At 36.4% G+C, this 23179-nt stretch overlaps 1 protein-coding gene across 4 annotated transcripts in view; it reads left to right on the forward strand.

Moving 5' to 3' along the window:
- Positions 1 to 4766: 4766 nt before the first annotated feature.
- Positions 4767 to 23179, forward strand: part of LOC149567144 (uncharacterized) — a 49730-nt gene continuing 31317 nt past the window's right edge. For 3 of the 4 annotated variants that reach the window (XM_089817456.1, XM_089817458.1, XM_089817459.1), the window contains exons 1-3: positions 4767 to 4988; positions 5063 to 5207; positions 7894 to 7965. In XM_089817456.1, the coding sequence (XP_089673582.1) occupies positions 4823 to 4988; positions 5063 to 5207; positions 7894 to 7965 (383 nt within the window). In that variant the 5' untranslated portion in view covers positions 4767 to 4822. The remainder of the gene's footprint in view (positions 4989 to 5062; positions 5208 to 7893; positions 7966 to 23179) is intronic. The other variant, XR_016361606.1, reaches the window with a different exon arrangement.

A 23179-nucleotide genomic window follows, 5' to 3' on the forward strand; every position in this document is an offset into this window, starting at 1 on the left:
TTCGGTGATTTGGAATGTTACGCACGGAGGGATGGCTAGGATCCATGATGGTCTAATGATGCTATTTACGGTTGGGAGGAACCGTGCACTTAGTTAATTATGTTTGATAATTTATGGTTATGATGATGCATCATGTATGATTTGTGGTTTCATTTATGTTATTGCATCATGGATTAGAATAGGATGAGGTATTTTATTTCATATATTTATATTCTTTTAAGCCTTTCATACCCTGTGACATGTACGGTGGATGATTGAGCAATCTGAAATGCAATTACAAAAAGGACACTTGTATATTGTTTAAGTACGTTGGAATTTTCATTATTATTTTATGTGGATGTAGTATTAGATGGAAACATAATTAGTTATGTTAGATGTGATTCAATGTTAAGGGATCCATGCAGAATGTAACCTGTTATGTATGCTTACAGTTGATTGTATGTTATTACTTCCGCTACTGTGTGTTTGATATGAATGGTTTATCTTTCTTATTTTAAAAAAAAAAAAATGCTACCAAACTTAGTGAAACTTTAGGTTAATTCTTTTGATCCTTTGGCGGGGAATTACACACAAGAGAGGGGATACATGAAAGAACTTGTGCTTCCTTAGGAGACCCCCCTTGCGAGTCCTCTCTAAAGAGAGATTCAAAGTACTGTACCGCCTCCCTAAAAATTTTTGGAAAGGAGGAAAGATGCACTCCCCTATCATTCACCAACCCTAAGATAGAGTTACCATGTCTCTTGGCTTTCACAGAGTTGAAGAAAAAAGTTGTATTTTTTTCCCCTTCTTGAAGCCACTCGATTCACGCCTTCTATTTCCAATACATTTCCTCTCGTAGCTCCCATTCTTCAAGCAATTTTATAGTCCAAGCCTCCTCCTAAAGCAATACATCTGTAACTCCCTCCTCTCTTATCCTTCTTGTGATATCATCCAAATTTTCCTGGCCCCTGCCTTCTCAAGGAAGACATTCCCATAGTGTGAACGATTCCATCGCTTGAGCTCAAATTTAACATATTGAAGAAGCTTAGCAAAAATGTACATAGAAGTGCCATAGACTGGTCTACCTTTCTTCCACCACTCGAAGACCAAATCATACAAGGATGAGTCTCGAAGCCACATAAGCTAGAACCTAAAGGAAGGCTTCCGAAGTACTTGAGTTGACTCTGCAAAAAGTTTAATAGGCCAATGGTCTAATCCTCTCCAGTCCAAGATCTCAATGCAAGATGACCACATCCCTCCAATCTAGTAATAAGAAACTAGGAACCGGTCTAACCTCTCTGCTATACAAAACTCTCCACTCCAATGGTTGTTCCAAGTGAACTATCCATTGCTAGGCTTAATATCCACAAGGTTTAGGGTATTGATATTGTCTTGAAGTAGCACTGCAGAAGGCTCCAATCTTCCAATACCACCCCGCTTCTTAGCTAACTTAGAAATCGCATTGAAATCTCCAGCTAAGATCTAAGGATGAAAGGAAAACATGCTACGAATCATCCTGATGTGGGACCACAAAAATTGTTTGCCCTGGAAATTAGTTGGAGCATAAATATTGGAAAATAATATAACCTCCCCTGTCACTAGGTAGGTAGTAATCATGGATAGAGAGGATTTAGAGGAAATCCACCAAAGAGGCTGAATTTTTTGAGGATTCCAAAAACAAGCCAAACCCCTGAAAGCACCATGAGCACCAATGCATTGGCATTCCCCACTACTCCACAACCTAGGCTTCGGACCTAGCATACCCTCCACAGATAACTTAGTTTCCTACAAAAAGAGAACATCAGGACCTTGTCTTTTAACTAACTCATGAACCGTTTTTTGTCTAGGGCCGTTGTTCAAGCCCCACACATTCCATGACAAAACAATCATTTCAAGGGACATGAAAAGATAGAATCTAGAGGCTTAACTACCCTTGACTCCACCAAATTTTCACCAACTAATTTGATCTTTTCCACATCCTTTTTTTAGCCAGATTTGACAAGTTTCTCTACCCCACCCTTCTTGATATCTTTCTGCAAAATGCCCAATTTGGGAAGAGGCTTAATCTTTGCTGTCAAACTTGAACCAATATGCTGTCCAATAGCCAGAGAATCCATACCTACTATTGTAACAATGACTAGAGGTTCCTGCACCTCAGAAGTCTCCTTTTGTTGGTTAGCAACCAATTGCCTGCACTCATCCCCTAGGGGATCCATATTAGAATCAACGACAGGGTCCTCCTGAGCTAAGTCCATAGGCTTGTGGTCCAAATTGAGCAAACCCGGGTTCACCTCCTGTTGGCTAAGCTCATCCAACACCTCAAACCTATTAAAGGCATCATCCTGCCTTTCTTTAAAAGACCTCTTTTGACCCCTGTTCCGATTCCTAGCCCTAACAAGAACAAAACCATCAGAAGCACTTGTTTCAGCTGGAGATATTTTCTTCCCTTTATCAGTTTTAGGAGGCTTGTTTACAGGCTGTGACGGGAGGGGATCCCGAGGTTTATTCCTTGGGCATCTTCGCTGCAAATGACCATATTCTTGATAAAGGTGACAATGAAAAGGTAGAGTTTCATAGTCTAATTGCTGCACCCAAGAATAAGAACCTGCACACATCTCTATTGCATCTGGTAAAGGTCCATTTAGATCAATTTCAGCACAAATGTGAGCAAAAGTCATTACCTTCTTTCCCAAAGTCTGCGATGAAGTCCCTACAGGTTTTCCAAGCACTGAGGCCAAAAGATGTAGCACATCCTCTTGACAACATTCAACTGGGAATCTTGGCAAACAAACCCATACTGGGACACAATTAGGTAGCTCCTCTGCAGGGTTGAAACCAGCATGCCATGGCTTGATAAACAACCCAACCTTATTGTGAAAATAAGGGCCTCCCTCAAACACCCTATTGCGATCAGCAATGCAATTGAAAGTAACCATGAAATAACTATTCGCCAGCAACATTATCTCCATTTCCCCTTCTGGCTCCCAAGTCCTCTTAGCCCAAACCTCTAGGAATTGCAAGGACACCCTCATCCCTAAGAACTTACAATATAAGGAATGATGTGAATAATATTCAACATCATCTGCAATCATTTCCACCGAAACCACCAGTTTTGGCCTCTCCTTGCACCTCTCAAGACATCCATTGGTCTTCGTAATCCTTGAGCCATTAGATAACCCCAAATCAACATTCTCAGAGTTCGGAATAAACAGATTGTTATCAAAAGTCTTCATCCCTTGATTTGAAAACTTAGGGCCTAGAGCCGCCCGATAATCCATGCAAGGGCTCATCATTGTTGTCTCCCCCCTAGCATCAGCCATTTGCAAAAATCGCTGAATGAAGAAGGTAGACCCTCCTCCCTTAAACCAATCACTTCCAGTTCCAAAGCTATAGCTACTCTCCCGTCCTTCACAATAGAAGACGCAACAGAGCTGCGGAATATCAAATCCCCAAACAACCCACTACCCACGCTCAATGCAGGCTAGCAAGCAAATGACCACTGTGTCCTACGCGTAGAAAAAAACTCCACCTTCTGAGCACGTCCCAGCCTACGACCCAACAGGAAGAGCTACCCAAGTCAGCCCCTTCAAACCCCGAACACCCACCTTTGTAGTGTGCAGAGAAAGAGACGAAACAGAGACTAGACCGACCTCCATCTGTCAAGCATCCCATAATAATAACATCTTCTCTTATTAATTTTTCATAATAGAGTTTTTGATGAGTTTTTTTAAATGATTTTTTTTTCCCATATTTGATAAATTTAATTTAAATAAATTTTTTAAATTTTTTTTTCATAGTGGCAATGCGAGATTTGAACCATTGACCTCCCAGAAAGAAGCAATGCCAATTCACCGTTGTATTATGAGTGACTCTCAAATAAATAATATTTATTAATCTATTTAAAAGATTTTAGTAAATATTATGTTATTTAAATTAAAAATTATTAATAATCTAATTTGTTCACATAAGATTATAATTTAAATATGCACTTTTAACTATTTTTTTTCTTTTCTTATTTATTTAAGAAATAATTACTTGTGATCTCCACATTAGATTGTCATCTCTATTTATTAAACTTTTAATTTTTTAAATTGATTTAGGTTTTGGTTTTTAAATTACTTTATATTATTTTTTTAATTAGTTTAGTTTTTCTTTAAATATTATTTTTTCAATTTCTATAATTTATTTAGTCAATAGAATATTTGTTAGAGATGTCGTTATTTTTAATTTTTTTTTGTATTTCTCTTATTAATTTTTTGTAATAAATTTTTTGATGAATTTTTTTTTAAATGATTTTTTTTTCATATTTGATAAATTGAATTTAATTGTAAAATATTAAAATTATTGAACAGGTTTCTTAAGAAATATTCAAAATTTTAAAATATTGTAAATTTTATATCTATGTTTTAATCTTCAACTTTTTTATTTTTGTATTTTCATTTTAAAAACTTATATTTACATTATTATTTAATGTTCATTCTACATTTTTCTCTTAAATCTCATCTCGTTGCATGTGCAAAAACATGTGACTATTAATATATATTTAACATTACCAATATCTCAAACACTAACATTATTTTGTTTATTTATTAACATGCTAACTATTTTATGTAATTCGTCTTTAATTCAATAAAAAATCCTTAAAAAACATGGTAACCATTTTTAGCTCGGACGTACTAAAATACACCTTTAGTTTGGACGTATGAAAACAAAAACATTTGTTCTAATAGTGGAGGAGGAGCATGCAATTGTATAAATTTAGATAAAGCTGGACATGTACTCGTTGTCTCTCCTACTCGTTTCGGTGTAATCGGAAACAAACTCCTCGTATAAATCGGAATGCATGACCACGGAGAAATGGCAGAGGAGAGGGCATTGCAGAGCGTGTGGAAAAGACGAAGAAAAAGAAATGGCGAATTATGGCAGAACGATCTTGTGGACATTGATGATAATATTATGCCTTCCTCCAACTCAGACGCTCGTTAACTGCAAACTTTTGAAACGAGATTGTAAGCTGGTTTAATCTTCAAATGCACCTCAAATTCCGAGATTATACATTCTCTGACATGTTATTTGTTTGCAGTGAAAGCATTGAAGGAAATACAATCCGTTTTAGGGTGGAAAGTGGTGTATGCCTGGGTTGGTGATGATCCATGCGGAGATGGATGGTCTGGAATTACTTGTTCTCCTCATCCATCTCTTCCAAATTATGAAGTTGTCACGCAACTGTGAGTCTCGTCTTCATACTGTCCGCTTTTCCATTAATTGAAATATTTATCGGGTGGAACTTTGGTGACATTTATTTTCGCTGTGCTTTCTTTGATTTTCATGATGATTTCACACTCCATTAGATTGAACAAGAATTGCTTCTGGAAAACAGTGTGTGTTTTCTTTTATTTTACGTTTATAATAACGGAGGATTGTCCTTTTCGGAGAATTGTTTTGGTAGCTAGAACAAATGTTCTTTAAATAAATAAGAAAACTAAAAGCGGGAAAATTTTGCTTTCTCAACCTTGTTAAATAAATGGCACACCGTAATAGATTTTGTAAAATACTTACCTGAACGGTGATGTAGTGTTCGAAATTTGAGATTTGAAAAAGAAATTGAAAAAAGAAGAGGAAATGTAAAATTCTATTATATAAAAAATACTTACCTCATAAAATTTTACTCACTTGACAAAATGTAATATGCTTTTAGCACTGTTTGAATGTGCTGCTCATGTGTTTCTCAGGTGTGCTTGCTTATCGAAGTCTTTTTTCAAAGCTGTCATCTTGCAGGGATTCAATTTTCATTCTCTCAGAGATATGTTTTAGATATCAAAATCAATCTTCAATTTTTCATTCTTTATGCAAGTTGTTTTTAGCTTCCAAGGTCAAGCTCCTTCAAGGCTTGCTGTTTTGGCTCTCTCTTGGTTATTATGTTTTGTTTTCCTTCTTTCATATGGTTAGAAGCACTTATTCTTTATTCTCAATGGAAATACTCATGGAATTGTCATACGAATTTGTAACACCCATTTAAACGCATGTAAATTTGTCACTGCTATTTCATTGGCTAAATATATTGATGTAGTGAATAACTTATATAAAATGTTTGTAGCTGGCTTTACTAGTTGAAGAGATTGAGATTAAGCTGAACTATTTTTGCAGCTCTTTGCTAAGCTCAACGATTTATATCATATGACTAATTTTATACATCAATGGTATAAGTCCACATTGCAATGGTTAAAAATAAAATTTATTTGATTAGAATGCATGTTAATGTTTACAGTTTAGCTACCTGAGTCATGCCAAGCTTTTGTCACATTTAAAAAGAAAAATTCCGAGTCCAAATTTAAGATGACTATCCCAAAATTTGAAGAGTCTATGTCTCAACACTATGCTTACAATACTTCGCTTCTACAAATCAAGTTCTGGAAATTTTTGATGCAATCAACCAATGATGGTATATCATCCATCTTTTTGGTAGATGTGTTGGAACTCCTTGTTTGATGAATTTCCTTCATAGTGTCTCCTATATGCTCTCATTCATTTAGCTTCATATGTGCATCTTATGTTCCTATTATTCTCCTACATGATGCCCTTTGTGCTTGCTTAATTCCTTTTTGCTATCCTTCAAATCTTTTAATTTGTTGTGGTTCATTGAACAGAAGTCTACATCATATTCTACTCAAATATGTTCTATCTATATGAGCAATAGCCAATGTAATTAGTGACTGATAGTGACATTTACTATTTGGAATGGAGATGTAGGATTTGGAACCTATTTTCTTAGTCCACTTCATCACTTTCTTTGCTCTATATTAGCAAATCACTTACTAGCCAATAACACCATAAAGATCTTTAGTGCAAAGGAGCTTCAGCAAGGGAAAGTAAGGTTCAGATACATGCGTTGGAGATATAAGAGAGATGATTTATCTCTAGTAAGGCATATTAGTGTAACAAGTCCATTTCTTTGATCTTGTAGGGATTTCTCTAACCTTCTTCACTTCACCTATAACACCTGTCTTGACAAAGTACTGAAGCCAAGGGGGAGGTTAGTGCACTAACAATTTGATTCTTGGAAGGTATTCCTTTGCCCTACGAGCATATAAGTTATGTAGGTGTAACTTTGGATGATCTTATCATTGTCCTTCTTTTTGATTTCTGTGTTGTGTTGCTATATCTTGAGCTCTTCACTATTTCCACATCTACTTATTGATTGTGGGTGGATTGGTTATAAAATCGCCCATCTTTCCTTGAACTAATAGAGGCGTACTTTTAGGCCATACAATTTTATTAGCACCATTGGAACATCATAAGTTTGGGCAATACAATACACCCTTGGAAAAGACTTTGATCATGCACCCATGATAGAATAATGATGTACTAGATATATAAAAGAAAAATAGGCAACTTAAATATACAAATCGCCTCTAGTTCCCTTCAAAGATACCACCTTCAAAGAATTTCCAAAAGCTGCAAAATATATACATCAAGAGACGCTAGCTAAAACAAATAACCCATCTCTTCCATCCTTGAAGCTTGATGAAGTTGAGATTCCTTAATTACACAACCTTTGAATTATATTCCCTATAGGCCAGCAGCCCCTTTCTGTACATTAGTTTTGAATCAGAATTTGCAGTGTCTCCTCGTTGGATGGCTGCAAATTTTATGTCTTTGTGGAGTAAATGGTGTAATTTTTTTTACCAAGTAAATAAATCTGTGTCTGGGGTTGGACCTAATCACTTTTTTAACAATCATTTCACCTTGTTAACATGATGGCTTTTTGGTCATGCAAAATGTATCAAGTTCTGTTTTTCCCTTAAAACTTCATATTTTTGTTGAGAGACTGCATTATTTTTGTAGCTTAGTAGGCATTGATGTTTTGTTGCTCTTAAAAGAAGTGTAAACGTGTTTTACATTAATAATGTGCAGAGAGCTTTATGGAGTTTCAATTACTGGCCACTTTCCTATAGCAGTGACAAATCTTTTGGATCTTACAAAGTTGTAAGTACTCCTAAACTCATAAATGCGAATTGGGTAAAAGAAATTATATTTCTAATGGTAGTGAAAGATTGAAATGATGCTTGACTTATGCTATTTTATTTGGTGTTTATGAGCACATGTATACACATGCAAGCACACAGATGATACATGCCTTTTTTCAATAAAAGAATTTATTAAATCCCAGTTTTTAGGCACATTAATGATCTATTATACTTCAATCAACAAAGTTTTCTAAATCTAAAGGAAAACTCATTTTATTTTTCCATGATAAATCTAGCGCAAGTTGTCTGACTATTTTAAAATGAAGCAATCTTTTTGCTCGATACTAATATGATAGAGACTATTTCATTTTTTTGGGCCTCATGGTTTACATTCATTACATAAATGATATCTGAGGAGGCTACCTTAGACAAATTGCCATAATCATCCCTGCAGATGAAGGGAACACAACGTAAAAGGCAAAAAAAATGGGGAAGTCCCAATATTTGATAGAATTTACAGTGAAATGGTGACATTTGATAACTAAGAAGACAGGTTAGCAGCAGAAACAGAGTTGATCTAGCAATTTGAAAGAGATAATTCATAACCGTATTTGTGTATTGAATCTATTGATAATCTGATAGTCATCAGTAAAAGTTTGGCAAGACTAGACCATTAAATCCTTGAACCATTTTTCCTCAAAGTTGGTACTGCCATCTTCCTTTTGAATGGTCCATCAGACAGTGTTAGGAGGAGATAATATCATGTATCTGGATATCATTGTACCTTTTTTTAAAATCAATTATGACATTTTCAGGGAATTTAAAGATCAATAATGCGATTTTTTGCTTTGCTCAAATTATTATTTAAGTACAAGAAGACAAACTATTATACATTGAGAAAGGTTGGTACCATAATTTTATATTGGCTTGTCTGTTTAGTTTAGCAAGTGTTTTCTATTAATCAAAAAACTAATTTCAATATTTTAATCACTATAAGGATTTTTTATAGAATAATTGTCTAAAGTGACCTGCACCCGAGAAGAGATGAATACATATGCTGTGATATCCAACGCTACATAATAGATGTAAAAAAAAGCTAAACTGCCCTAGAAAATGCAAGTGAAACTGACAGAGAGAGATATCCTAAAGAAATGAGAGTGCTGCTGAAACTCATTTCTATTCACCAGTTGGACACTTGGTTCCAAAATTACATTCAAGTAAGATAAAAAATCCCTTGTTGAGGTATTACAGGGGCAGAGAAATCACCACCAACATACATTATATTATTATTTAAAACTACTTGCAGGTTATCATGACTGATGCTAAATCTTGCCAATTGTTTTCCATATTTTCGATTAGGTTAACAAGATTACTTGAAACTTCTTCAGGTTTAATATTTTGTTGATTATGATTGACTAACATAAGAGAGCCTGCAGTAGGGATAATGGCTGCAAAGCATTTATAATCCATTTGCAGGTAATGTCATTTGCCACCTGCAAACCGAGATATGACTTGAATAAAGATGTGAAATAATCCCACTTTAGAAAACCAGAAATTATGTCTGTGCTCTGTGAAATATGTACTTATGAACTTCAGGGTAGCCTCATTATCAGCTTTGAAATTCATCTTCAGATCTTTATCAGAAACAATATCTATCATTCTCTGTTGCTGGCTATGCCACTCCAGCTTTAACACATACAAACAAACAGATTGTTGGGCATCCGTCTTCCTTCACTGTGTATAGGGGGATGACGATATTTTGAATAATATACGGGTAATCAGTATGGAGCTCCAAGTTGTTTTCTCTGTTGTAGTGGTTAAAAATTATTACCAGAAAGCTCTTTTGTACACATTTTAATTCATATTTTAAGTTATTGGTTCAGGTGCAGGGATGGGTGTGGGTACATGAACCTGGTACGTGGGTGTGAATTTGTTTATAAGAGTTTGGGTGCATATGGGTATGTGTGTGTATGTCTGTCTCTCTCTCTCTCTACACACACACACACACACACACACACACATATACATATATATAGACGTGCATCCAATACGGGTACGTTTCAGAGGCATCTTTTAGGGGACAACTATTAAAAAATGGGGCAATTTTTACAGTATGGGTATGTGTGTGTGTGTGTGTCTCTCTCTCTCTCTCTCTATATATATATATATATATATAGAGAGAGAGAGAGAGAGAGAGAGAGAGAGAGAGAGAGAGAGAGAGAGAGATGCCATTTTTTAGGGGACAACTATTAAAACAATGGGGGAATTTTTATATGTAGAGAGAGATAGTTCAAACATATATATCATATCATTGATAGACCACGCAGCATAGTCATTTAGAAGCTTAGTACATAGCAATTTAGCGAATTAACAAACTTCAAATACTTTCATTGTAAAAGTGTACAAATCCCCAAAGGCTCCATGTTTCATGCATTAAATGATATATAGAGAAGTCCAACTAAAATACTAAACAATAAATAATAACTTAGAGGTTCAACCCCATTATCAGATGTCCATAATAATCAAAATCAATAATGTCTTGAGAGAAGAAACAAATCAAGGGTAAACAAGGTTTGGAGTGGAGGGAAATGGTTTGCAACCTGGTGTGACCCTAATAAGACAACTTGGGGCTCCGTATCGATTACACTTGGAATAAGGAGTTCTCGGACTTCAAATCTCTCTGTGTTTTGTGTTTATTATGTTTTGTGATTGGTGTCATGTGTCATATTTTATTCCCCGTTTTGTGGTTTAATTGTTCTTCTTTGTTACCTATGGCTCCTATATGTGTGAAACCCACTAGTGACTCTTGGGAGTTCAGCTCTTTGAGCCTGACTTTGATTTCCTTGATTTAGTATCTTTAATGGATTTAAATGATGATGTACGAGTTCCAAGAGATGGTAACAAAAGTGGGGAAAATGTTAGCAAAGAGAAAAATGGTGGAGAAGAACATTTGCAGTCTAAAAAATTTGGAGAAGAAGAAACTAAAAAACCCTTGTATAAATCTATTCTCATAGAGGACACTAAGTGTCTCTACCCACCTTTTGGCAGATTTTGATGAAAGTTCATGGTGGCAGCAATGGAGCAAGGAGGGACTATTGGGTCGCGATGTCAATGAAGATAGAAATGGTAGCGGAATCGACTCTTTAGACCTGAGATAAGGAGGAAATGGCAAGTTCTCTTTGGGTACGAGAAAGACTCTTGCCCTTTCTCCAAATGAAGATATAAGGACAGCCGTTAAAAATGAAAGGTTGAGGCTTAATAATATTGCAATTTTCTTTGTAGCTATGGATTTTGAATTTTTTTTTTTGATGAATGGTTGAACAAGATATAAGGAAAGAATCGAGAATTCTTGTGAGTTTCAATAGAATATTGCAAAATGTTTTTTTGTTATCTTTTTAAAGAACCATAATATGTAGGAATGGGTGCTAAAAATCATTTTGGAATGTTGGTAAATCTCTTTTTAGGGCTTTCCCGTGGTTTATAGATGCACCAAACTAGGTTGAATCTAAAAAACTTCCCACTAGAATTTTGGCCTTTTTTGCCTGAGATTTTGAAACATATGGGCTTTGTTTTATAAATTGAGGAGTCCAAAACTATCCTGCCACATTTAATGCTAGGTTTCTTATTGCCCTTGATCTTGAAGTATGCATCCCTAATAAGGTTTGTTGGACCTTGAGGGTAGTCTTTATGAGTGGGAACTTACCATGCTTGGCAATATAAATGCTTGTTTTCATTGTAAAAAGATTGGGCGTAATAGGAAGAACTGTCCTTGTCTTAATATTGGTCAAAAGGATTCCAATATAGTACCTAATCAAAACCCTAGTAAGATTAATAACAATAACCCTAATAAGACTATGAAGGCAAATAATAATGAGGTGCTTAGATAAGAGTAGAATATTCAAGACAGTGATAAAAATGAGCGTGAAAAATCTAATGGGAATAATATTGGAACTCTTGATGGTTCTAATATCAAGGGCAATTTTATTTCCCTTACTGATCACCTCTTTGAGGACTATGAAATTATTACTAACTTTGAAACTGTTAAGCCTTATCCCATGTCCCCTAGCCTAGATCAACCTAATATACATTTTAATGACCCGAGTGCCCCAAATAGAAAGAATGTTGAACAATTAGCATTAGAGAACATTAATGATAAAGCAAAAAAATTAGAAACTCTAAAACAACATCTTTGGAGCATACAAACCACACTCTTGGAATGACAGTTGAAGTGAAGGATGGAAAAAATGAAGAACAGGTGGAAATTGATAGCAAAATTGTATTTAATACTAAAGAAGATGGATTTGTTGAAGCAATTGGCAAAAAAAAGAGAAAGATGACAAATAGGAACTTTGTATCTAAAAAGTAATAGCAAATCAAGAAGACCAAAAGTTCCTAATTGTTTCAACAAGCTTTATAGATTGTAAAAACCCTTCAAGCTTGTTTATGATGAATTTTGGTAGTTGGAGTGTGAGAGGCCTTGAGATGCCAGATAGAAAGTATTTTGTTAGAGATTGGAGGAATAAATTGCAAAACATAGATTTTGTCTTTTTGCAAGACATTAGAGTAATAGGATATCACTCCTTCACTATTATGAAATTTATTTGGAGCTAGGCTAAGCATTATATATCTTCTTATGAGAAAGGAAAAGGTGGAGTAGCTATACTCATTAACCCTAAGGGTGAAGATCAAATTGTTGACAATGGTTTTTGACCTTGTTATAGGGCAGTTGGGTCACCCTTAAGCAACAAGATAAAATATGTGGCATATGCAATAACTATGCACCTAATGACTATATATATATATATATATATATATATATATATATATATATATATATATATATATATATATATATATATATAGAGAGAGAGAGAGAGAGAGAGAGAGAGAGAGAGAGAGTATGGGATTGGCTTGCCATTGTTTTCCCAAAAGCCCACTAGATAATTGCTAGAGTTTTTAATATAGTGAAAGTAGCAAGATAAATGTGGAGGTATCAAAAGTTTTTGGAAGGGCAATAAACTTTTTTTTGGGGGCCAAATTCAAAAGAAGATTGAACCTTGTTGATCCAACTAGTAGGAAAACGTATTTATTCTCTGAGTTCATGAGGTCAAACAATTAACTGGGGAGACAGAGTCTATTGCAAACTGGATAGTGTATATCGATGCTTCAATTTACACTTTTCCTTCCTCATAAGGCTTATTGCCTATCAAGGGTTCTCTTGCATCTATTTAAGATGATTCCCCTATATGCTTTATAACCACTATTGAAGATTTTGCTGGTTTACTAGCCAATAATAGACAAAAAGGATTATTTTAGCTTAACGTTTCTTTGCTTAAAGATCAAGATACCACCAAGGCCATTAACATGACTACTCATATATCCAAATTTTGCAACAAGGGAACGGACCACAAAGATCATTGGAACATCCCACATACCTATTGAAAAAATTGTTTCAAATTATTGGGAAAAAAGAGCTAAGGATAGAAATCAAGAAGAAGGCTTTTCGCAGTCTAAACTTAATGCTCTATAAAACACCCTGCAAATATAGGGCAAAGACATCAAAGTGATGGAAGAACTAAGCTTAATCAAAATGGAACTAAGAAAAATCCAAAACTATAGATTCTAAGGACAAAGAACTAGAGCCAAGATGAACTGGTTTACATGAAGAGGATAAGGGGGTCAAAGTATTTTTTTAACTTGATCAGATAAAAAAAAGAGAACTGATTGAAGAGATTCAAAGAGACTTGGGCCTCACCAAGGATATAGGGGAGATTAAAAATATTTTCTTCAAATACTACCAAAATCTGTTTTCCTTATAACATAGTCAGCATAACAAGAAAACCCTTAAAGAATTTTCGAGCTTAGTTCCTAAAAAAGTCCCTAAGAAATGGGAGTCCTTAGAAAAGAAAATCACTATTGAGGAGATTAAAGCAACCATAAGAGACATGGGCAATGACAAATCTCCAGGTCTAGATGGTTTGCCAACTGAATTTATAAGAATAATATTGATTGGATTTGTTATGAACTCCTAGATCTCTATAATGAAGCCTATGATAGAGGAACTTTGGGACATGACATTAATAGAGGAGTTTTTAAATTGATTCCTAAGAATGAGGATAAATCTCAGGTAAAGAATTGGAGAACTCTCCTAAACTTATCATATAAGATTATTGCAAAACTTCTTGCTAGAAGAATAGAAGGCCTACTAAATGAAGTTTTCTCTATTACACAAATCCGCTTCATCAAGGGCAAGCATATACTTGAGAACCTAATTACTAGTTGGGAAGCATTTCATTGGGCAAAAGAGGATGGACACAGCTCTTTCATTATTCTTTTGGACTTTTGGAAAGCATATGGTTGACTAGAATGGCCATTTGTGATTGGTATGCTTAAAGCACTTGGTTTTCCACCTTACTTTTGTATATGGATTGAGATTTTATTTAAGGATTCCTCTATTGTGATATAAATTAATGGAGAATGGTTAGAACCAATCACTCTCCATAGATCAACCAGGAAAGGTTGTTCTATAGCTCCAACCCTTTATGTCCTTGTTGCAGATGCTCTTTTCTATATTATTAGATCCCCTTCTCTAGGACCATTTGTGAAAGGAATCACACTCCCTAACCAGGATGAACTTCTTAACACGCAGTTTGCAGATGACAAAACACTTTTTGTGGAGGTAAATGAAACAAATTTGACGATATGTTGAATAGGGTTCAATATATTTGTTTGGCATTTGGAGTAAAAGTCGCCCTTCACAAATCCACAGTTTTAGGGTGCTATGAATTAGAACCCGGTATGAAGGATAAAGTGTGAATCTAGGTAGGACCCAATGCTATTATCAAATACCTTGGCATTCCATTCGCTGTCTCTCCATCCACTAAGGGTAGGTGGGCATGGCTACACTCTAAAATTGTAAAGAAACATCATAAATGGCAAACCCACCATTTGTCCTTGGTAGAGCTCAAATTGTCTAAAAAATACAAGCATCTCGTTCTATTTATTTTGCTTGCTCTTGGCTTTTTGCTAGTTTCCAGATTGAGAAACTTGATAGGATTTTGAGATATTTTCTTAGGTCAGATGGCAAAGGAAATAAAAATAGACATGCAGTAAAATGGGATTGGTGTTGTATGCCCAAGAAGTTAGGCGGACTAGGAATGAGAGATCTCAGGACACATGGTATGGCTCTAGCCTCAAAATTGGTTTCAAATCTATTAGAGGTAATGAACCTTGAAAGGTTCTCATTAGAAACAACATTGTAAGATCTTTTAAAAAGGGAAAAAATTGGAAGAACTTGTCTTTTGCGACATGATTCTAGGTGGTTTTGATGTTAAAGTATTTGGTTAAAATGTTTGTGCTTCACTTTGGAAAGCATGGGCATAAGTAAAAAGGTTATTATGCTACAAAGATGTTGTTGATGGCCCACTATGCTTCTCTGTCACTGATAGTTCTCTTTGGTGGGGACTGCAGATAAATGGGAAACCCCTAGCCCTTACTCAAAGTTTCTCAGCAAAACAATGGAATAGCAAAGGCATATCTGTCATGAGGGACATATTGATTGATAATAGGTTAGGAACAAGGGATGAGCTTAGAGACAAATTTGATATTCCATATATTCACAAGAAAGCATATACTCTGATCAGTAAAGCCATGGGCTCTTTTTTTCCTGGAAGATTGGTTACTAGTCTTGATATTAATAACATTCTTAAATGGCAAGATGGTAGTACACCTTTAATGGATATTTCTACTAAGAAGATCTATAATATGATTAAGGATGATGATTGTATACTTAAATCATTGATTCAGAAAATCCTTCATTTGTTGGGCTCCAAGTGGCACTTTATATTAGATTTTCTTTGACATCAGCCTAGTGAGCCTAAAAAGATCTGTTTTAGATGGACCCTTCTTAAAAAAAATTTTGTTGGTAATAACTTACTTTCTGTTGGCATCATTCCCTTTTTCTATCCTCTTTGTCATGTTCTAGGAACTATCCTCTTTGTCATGTTCTAGAAACTATAGAACATATTTTCTTTGATTACAATTTTGCTATCTTTATCTAGCCTTTTTACTTTGGTAGACCCATTAGCTAGATCTCTCCCTCTAATTTCTCTTGGATTGAAATTCTTGCTGGATTTGTGGATACTTTTGATGCCAAGCTTAATAATTTTTGGTCTGTTTTTACTGGTTAAGTCCTTTGGTTTATTTGGAAAAAGAGGAATGAAGTTTCTAGGGCACCAAAAAAGAACTTACTTGGTTTTTTAAAAACTCACTTCTTTTATTATCTTTTCATGAGTTTCTGCTATATTGGGAATTTCAAAGAGCAGGTTTATGATTTTGTTGCAAGAGGGAGCACTTCTTGTCTACAAGGCTGATGCGTAATCCACACCCTACTTGCATACCTATAGTGGGATGTTAGACAAAAAGGAAAGAGAAACTCTCAAGCAATTTGTAAAACATAAGAATATAAATATTAAATAACAGAATAAAGAAATAATGAAAACACATGGACTAGATGCCCCTAATTGGGAAGCTGTTGCATATATGCCTCCACTTGATCTCCTTGTTAACACAGATAATGTTGAGTGCAGTAATATTGTTGTTGGAGCATGGGACTGATGACTTAACAATAGCTGAAGCTCTTTTTGAAAATCTTTAAGTATTTGTTTTGTATATATCATACAGATGTTACTAGTACATGCAAATGATGACTCTATTAAGTTGTATTAGATAGGAGAGCTGGTATGTTTTCTTGATAGCCTCAGATACTCAGATAGTACTATACTTCGATAGTATTAGTAATTGTATCAGATACTTTTTTGATCTTTAATATAAAAAAAAATTAGCATTGTATCTGCAAATAAAAATGGCTGTCCTCTAAGAAGCAAAATCAAAATCAGAGTCAGTCTCTGAGTCATTGCTAGTGGTAGTGTAATGGGCACCCTGGAAATGCCCAAAAACTGAACCAACTGCTGAAATAGATTTTTTATGCAAACTGAAGATTGAACCAATGCTGAAATTATATTAGTTCTCAAAAATGATAAAATCAAGAACAAAGCAATGTATTCCAAAGGCCAAACCCCAAGGGAATGACATCTAGAATGTTACAAGAGAGGATGAACATCCTCTATTGCCAAGGAAGATATGTGACTCACACATCCAAGCTCTTATCAAATGTCATTCACAAAAATCTGATGCTCAACAATGAGACTCTCACCCCTATTTATCCTTTTCCTTCACCCTTCTAGAAAGAACTAAAACATTAATTCATTGCAAGTGCTAGAAGCTTCCCCCTTCCAATAATTAATGCTCTCTTTAGAAACTCCTCCCTTGCAATACAATAATTAATGGTGCTTCTAGAAAATTAAATTACTAGAGGCTTCCACCTCTCCAATAATTAATGCACTCTAGAAGCTTCTCCCTTGTAATACAATAATTAATTAAATTAATTAAATATAAAGTCACCTTTTAGTTTTATTTTAATTTATTAATTGCTTTATAAAAAATTAATTTAATTTCCTCTTATGCTCCACTTAGACTTTGGAGAACATGAAGGCAAAAAAATGGGGGGCAAAAAAATGGGGTCATTACAGTCCGCCCTCCTTGAAATTGCTTGTCCTCAAGCAATCTTAGTTCTGTTTGCTGTAGCACCTGCTCACTCTCCCAACTAGCATCTTCCTCTGGCAGATATCTCCATTTGACTAAATATTCTTTAATCAACCTGCTTCGCAAAGTCCTCTCCCTAGTATCCAGAATAGCCTCAGGAATTAGTACGAGCTTTCCCTCCTCATCTAATGGTGGTAATTCTGTTGAAGGCACAACTCTTTGACCGATGACTTTCTTAAGCCTTGACACATGAAACACATTATGTACCCGACTACCCTCTGGAAGCTCAATCTTGTAAGCAACCTTGCCCACCTTGCGCATCACTCTGTAGGGGCCATAAAACCTAGGCTTCAACTTTTCTACTTCGCTTTTCTTGAGTGATGACTGTCTGTATGGTTGTAGCCTCAGGTAAACCATATCCCCAACCTTAAAACTGTGCTCTATCTAGTGCTGGTCAGCATACAATTTCTGCTGATTTTGGGCTTGCTATATATTCTCCTTGAGCACCCTCAAAATATCCTGACTATCCTACAAGAAGTGTTTTGCTTTGGGCACTCTACTATCCCCCAAAACCAGATCCATGAAACTAGGTGCTTCATAACCATACAGTGCCATGAATGGAGTCATCTTGATGGACATATGATAAGTGGTGTTATAATAGTACTCTCCCGTATGTAGCCATTTGACCCAAGCCCTTTGTTGTGCAGTCATATAGTTCCTCAGATATCCTTCTACCCATTTATTCACAATCTCTGTCTACCCATCTATCTGTGGATGATAACCAGTGCTAGGTGTAAGATCTGTACCACACAACCTAAATAGTTCCTGCCAAAAAGTACTCATGAATTTACTATCCCAATCGCTGACAATGAAACTAGGTAGCCCATGTAACTTGAATATCTCTTTGAAGAAAAGATCGACCACCTTTGCTGCTATATAAGTGGATGGAATAGCAAAAAAGTGAGCTAAATTCGTCATCCGGTCAACTATCACATAGATGCAATCTTTCCCTTGTACTCGTGGTAACCCGATGGTGGAGTCCATAGAAATACTTTCACATTTCCTATTCAGAATGGGCAAAGGCTGTAACAACCCTGCAGGATATGTGTGCTCTCCCTTATTCTGCTGGCAAATTGCACACTCCTTGACATGCTTCTGAACATTATCCTTGAGCCCTTTCCATGTAAACCGCTCATGGATCTGCCTGTAGGTCTTAAAGACCCTTGGATGTCCAGCTGTAGGTGCATCGTGAAATGCCTTCAGTATTACCTCCCTAAACTATGATGAAGGAATCAAATATATCCTACCCTGAAACTTTATCAATCTGTCCATCACCATGTAACGATCATCGTGTATGGTGCCTGCAATTACTCCAGAAGCCCAAGTGTCCCCTGCATACTCTTCTATGATCTTATTTCTCCAATCTCCTATAATCTCAACTAGAGCACAAATATGAGGTCTCCTGGATAAAGCATCTGCCACCACATTCTTCTTACCTTTGAGACACTCAATGTCAAAGTCATAGGCCTATAACTTCGTAATCCACTTCTGTTGTCTATCATTCAAATCATGTTGGCTCATAAAGTATTTGATGCTGTTGTGATCGGTTTTGATAACAAACTTTACCCCAACTAGGTAGGACCAAAACTTAGCCAATGCATGCATTATAGCCAACATCTCCTGATCATAGATGGAATAGCTCCTCTCCACTCCATGGAGCCTCCCTGCTCTCAAAAACAATGGGATGCTTTTCTTGCATCAAGACTGCCCCAATCCCATCTCTTGACGCATCACAATGAAGCTCAAATGGCTTTGTGAAATCTGGTAGAGCTAGTACTGGACATGATGACATCACCTTCTTGAAATGATCGAACCTTCTCTAAGCTGCTTCTGCCCATGTCAAGGCCCCTTTCCTAGTAAGGTCTGTCAAGGGTGTAGCAATTTGTGAAAATCTTTTAACAAATCTCCTGTAAAATCCGCAGAGACCAAGGAATCCCTAAGCTGTGTAAGATTTGTAGGAGTATGCCAATCAACAATAGCTCTAATCTTTTCAGGATCTACTCAAACTCCATCTGTGCTGATGATATGCCCAAGGTATAGTAGCTCAGTCATCCCAAACTCGCACTTAGATTCCTTGGCATACAGTGATTCTTTCTCCAAAGTGGACAACACCATCTCAAGATGTCATAAATGCTCCTCCCAAGTCTTACTAAAGACTAAAATATCATCAAAGAAAATCAAGACAAATCTCCTAAGCTGCTCCCTGAATACCTGATTCATGCAACTCTGGAACATAGCAAGGGCATTGGTTAGCCCAAATGGCATAACCAAAAACTCGAAGTGGCCATAGTGACACTAAAAAACTATCTTCTCAATGTCCTCTTCCCTCATCCTGATTTGATGATACCCTAACCGTAGATCAATCTTTGTAAAAAAAATGAACCATGTAACTCATCAATCAGCTCATCTATTCGTGGGATGGGATATCTGTTCTTAATGGTCTTCTTATTTAATGCCTTGTAATTGATGCACATGTGCATCGTCCCATCCTTCTTCTTCACCAACACTATTGCTGAAGCAAAGGGGCTCTTACTAGGCCTGATATGCCCTATTTCCAACAACTCCTTAATTGCCTTCTCTATCTCATCCTTATGTTTCTTAGAATGACGATAGGGAGTAATCATGACTAGTTTGGCTCCCTCCTCGAGCTCAATAACATGCTTTATCCCCCTGTCAGGAGGAACCCCATGCAGAATCTCGCCAAATACCTTAGTGTGCCTGTCAAGTATCTCTTGGATATCTGGTGGATGACTCTTCACCTGTGGCTCTTGTGAAGTTGGCATAGTGAAACATTTTGCTGCCCACTCTATGTTATTATGCCGAAAAAGTCTCTGCATTCTCCTAAGGGAAACTACTCTGCAACACCCATCTGAAAGTCCTCTAAGTACAACAGTTCTTCCCTCATGCTGAAACTTCATCTCCAATTTTGCTAGGTTAAGTGTGAATTCTACTAGCGAGGCCATCCATACCATGCCAAGGATGACATCATAGTCTCCCATGTCTACCACATAGAACTCATCATCCAACTCATAGCCATCTCCAAACCTGATGTGAAGATTAGATATCTTCCGAGTGCATAATAGTTTGTCACCATTAGCTACCATAACTCTAAATCCAGCGTGCTCCTCAGTTTGTAGACCTCTCTTGTCTACCAATTGTGCATCTATAAAATTATGTGTAGTCCTAGTGTCAATGAGTGAGATTACTTTTTGCCCTTGGATAGTACCTCTAACCTTAAATGTGATTGCCTTTTGAGCCCCCGTTAATCGTGCTAATGACTTCTCATCCTCAAGAATGTTGCTCTCCTCTGTAGTGCTATCCTCATTTGAATCAGAGTGTTGATCCTCCCTCTTTGACTGTGACTCCTGTTGAGAAATACTTCATTTGATTTGGCTTAGCCTTGAGAGGACACTTATGAGATAAATCCCAAGGCTCTCTGCAATGAAAACATAACTTCTTCTTTCTTAAATCATTCAAGGTGTCATTATCCAATTTATCTCTTTTTGGCTGAGCATCTTTGTGAAAAGTTTTTATGCCCTTCTCCTTGTCCTTTTTCATATAAGAATCCCTGTGCTGAAATCTACTTCTTAATGAAAAAGGTGCTAAGTCACGAGCCCTTTTAGTGGCCTCCTGCAACGTAGCTGGGTCATGCCCCTTGGCCCATCCTCGCAAGGGTTCTGAGAGTCCATCCATAAACAACACTACCAACCTCCTCTCTGAAATATTTGTGACCAACACAACTAACCTCTGAAACTCACTGATATACGTCTCAACTGATCCCCACTGCTTGAGTTGTGCCAACTCCTTAAACTATAATTCAGGATCCTTGGTATCAAATCTCTCTACGAGCTTCTCAGTGAACTCCTCGTAAGATGTGATCTGATTATGTCCCAAGGTTACCATGCCATGGTGCCACCACTCATGTGCCGGTCCATCCAAGTGAATAGCCGCATATTTTATAGCCTCCTCTTCAGGCATAGGATTCAACTGCAAGTATGTATCCATCTTCTGCACCCAAGCTTGTGTGGTAATCTTCCTTGAAGCATCATAATAACGTAAAGAAAGTTTCCCAACTTTCTTTCTCAGCTCAAGGTTTTGACTTCTTCCTCCTGATCTGGGCATGTGTCTCATCCTCAAGTCCAAGTAATCTCTGAGAGAAATGTCTGCTTGAAACTCCGGTCCACTAGCCTCCCAATCCATCCTGAACTGATCTTGTAACTCCGTAATTTGCAGTTCATTAACTGGTTGAACTGGATCTCTAGGTGGAAAGGTGGGTAGAAGAGGTCTCGAGCTTACAGTTCGAGCTAGGTGTGCAACATGTCTAAAGTTATCAGTCTCATTCTTGTTGTTGTCATGTCCATTATTACCATTAATGTTGCCTCGGCCTCCATTATCATTGCCCCTATTATTGTTGTTTCCATTGTTGGCATCACCTGGATTAATATTGATGCCCATCCGTCTAGCCATTAGTTGCAACATCATATCCATTCACCTATTCTTCTCCTGTTGCATCCACTGCCCCTCCTCTAATGTATCCAATAACCTGAACATTACATTTTCCTGATCTGGGCTAGTATTCCTATCATCTCGGTCACCCATACTACTGTCTTGTTCAAAGAATATCTCCTCTTTGTTTGTATGACTGGATTGAATGTCCCTCTGCACGAATAAACTACCCTGTTCATTCTACAAGTCTGAACTCCTACTTTGTCTTGCTCTGGTATTGCGGAAATTATAAAGCCCTTGTCGCATGCTCAAACATAGATGTTGAAGATCTCCACAGGATGGCAGGACTTATAGCTCTAATACCACTGTAATGGGCACCTATCGGTTATAAGTTCGTGAAACACTTTGCAAGCAAGCTCTGATACCACTGTAATGGGCACCTATCGGTTATAAGTTCGTGAAACACTTTGCAAGCAAGCTCTGATACCACTGTAATGGGCACCTTGGAAATGCCCAAAAACTGAACCAACTGTTGAAATTAATTTTTTATGCAAACTGAAGATTGAACCGATGCTGAAATTATATTAGTTCTCAAAAATGATAAAATCAAGTACAAAGAAATGTATTCCAAAGGCCAAACCCCAAGGGAATGACGTCTAGAATGTTACAAGAGAGGATGAATGTCCTCTATTGCCAAGGAAGATATGTGACTCACACATCCAAGCTCTTATTAAATGTCATTCACAAAAATCTGATGCTCAACAATGAGACTCTCACCCCTATTTATCCTTTTCCTTCACCTTTCTAGAAGGAACTAAAACATTAATTAATTGCAAGTGCTAGAAGTTTCCCCCTTCCAATAATTAATGCTCTCTCTAGAAACTCCTCTCTTGCAATACAATAATTAGTTGTACTTCTAGAAAATTAAATTACTAGAGGCTTGCACCTCTTCAATAATTAATACATTCTAGAAGCTTCTCCCTTGTAATACAATTATTAATTAAATATAAAGTTACCATTTAATTTTTAATTTTAATTTATTTAATGACTTTATAAGAAATTAATTTAATTTCCTCTTATGCTCCACTTAGACTTTGGAGAATGTGAAGGCAAAAAAATGGGGT

Source organism: Cupressus sempervirens, chromosome 3 (assembly GCF_028749045.1).
Source record: "Cupressus sempervirens isolate cs-2001-9-10 chromosome 3, ASM2874904v1, whole genome shotgun sequence".
In the NCBI taxonomy this organism is placed as follows: Eukaryota; Viridiplantae; Streptophyta; class Pinopsida; order Cupressales; family Cupressaceae; genus Cupressus; species Cupressus sempervirens.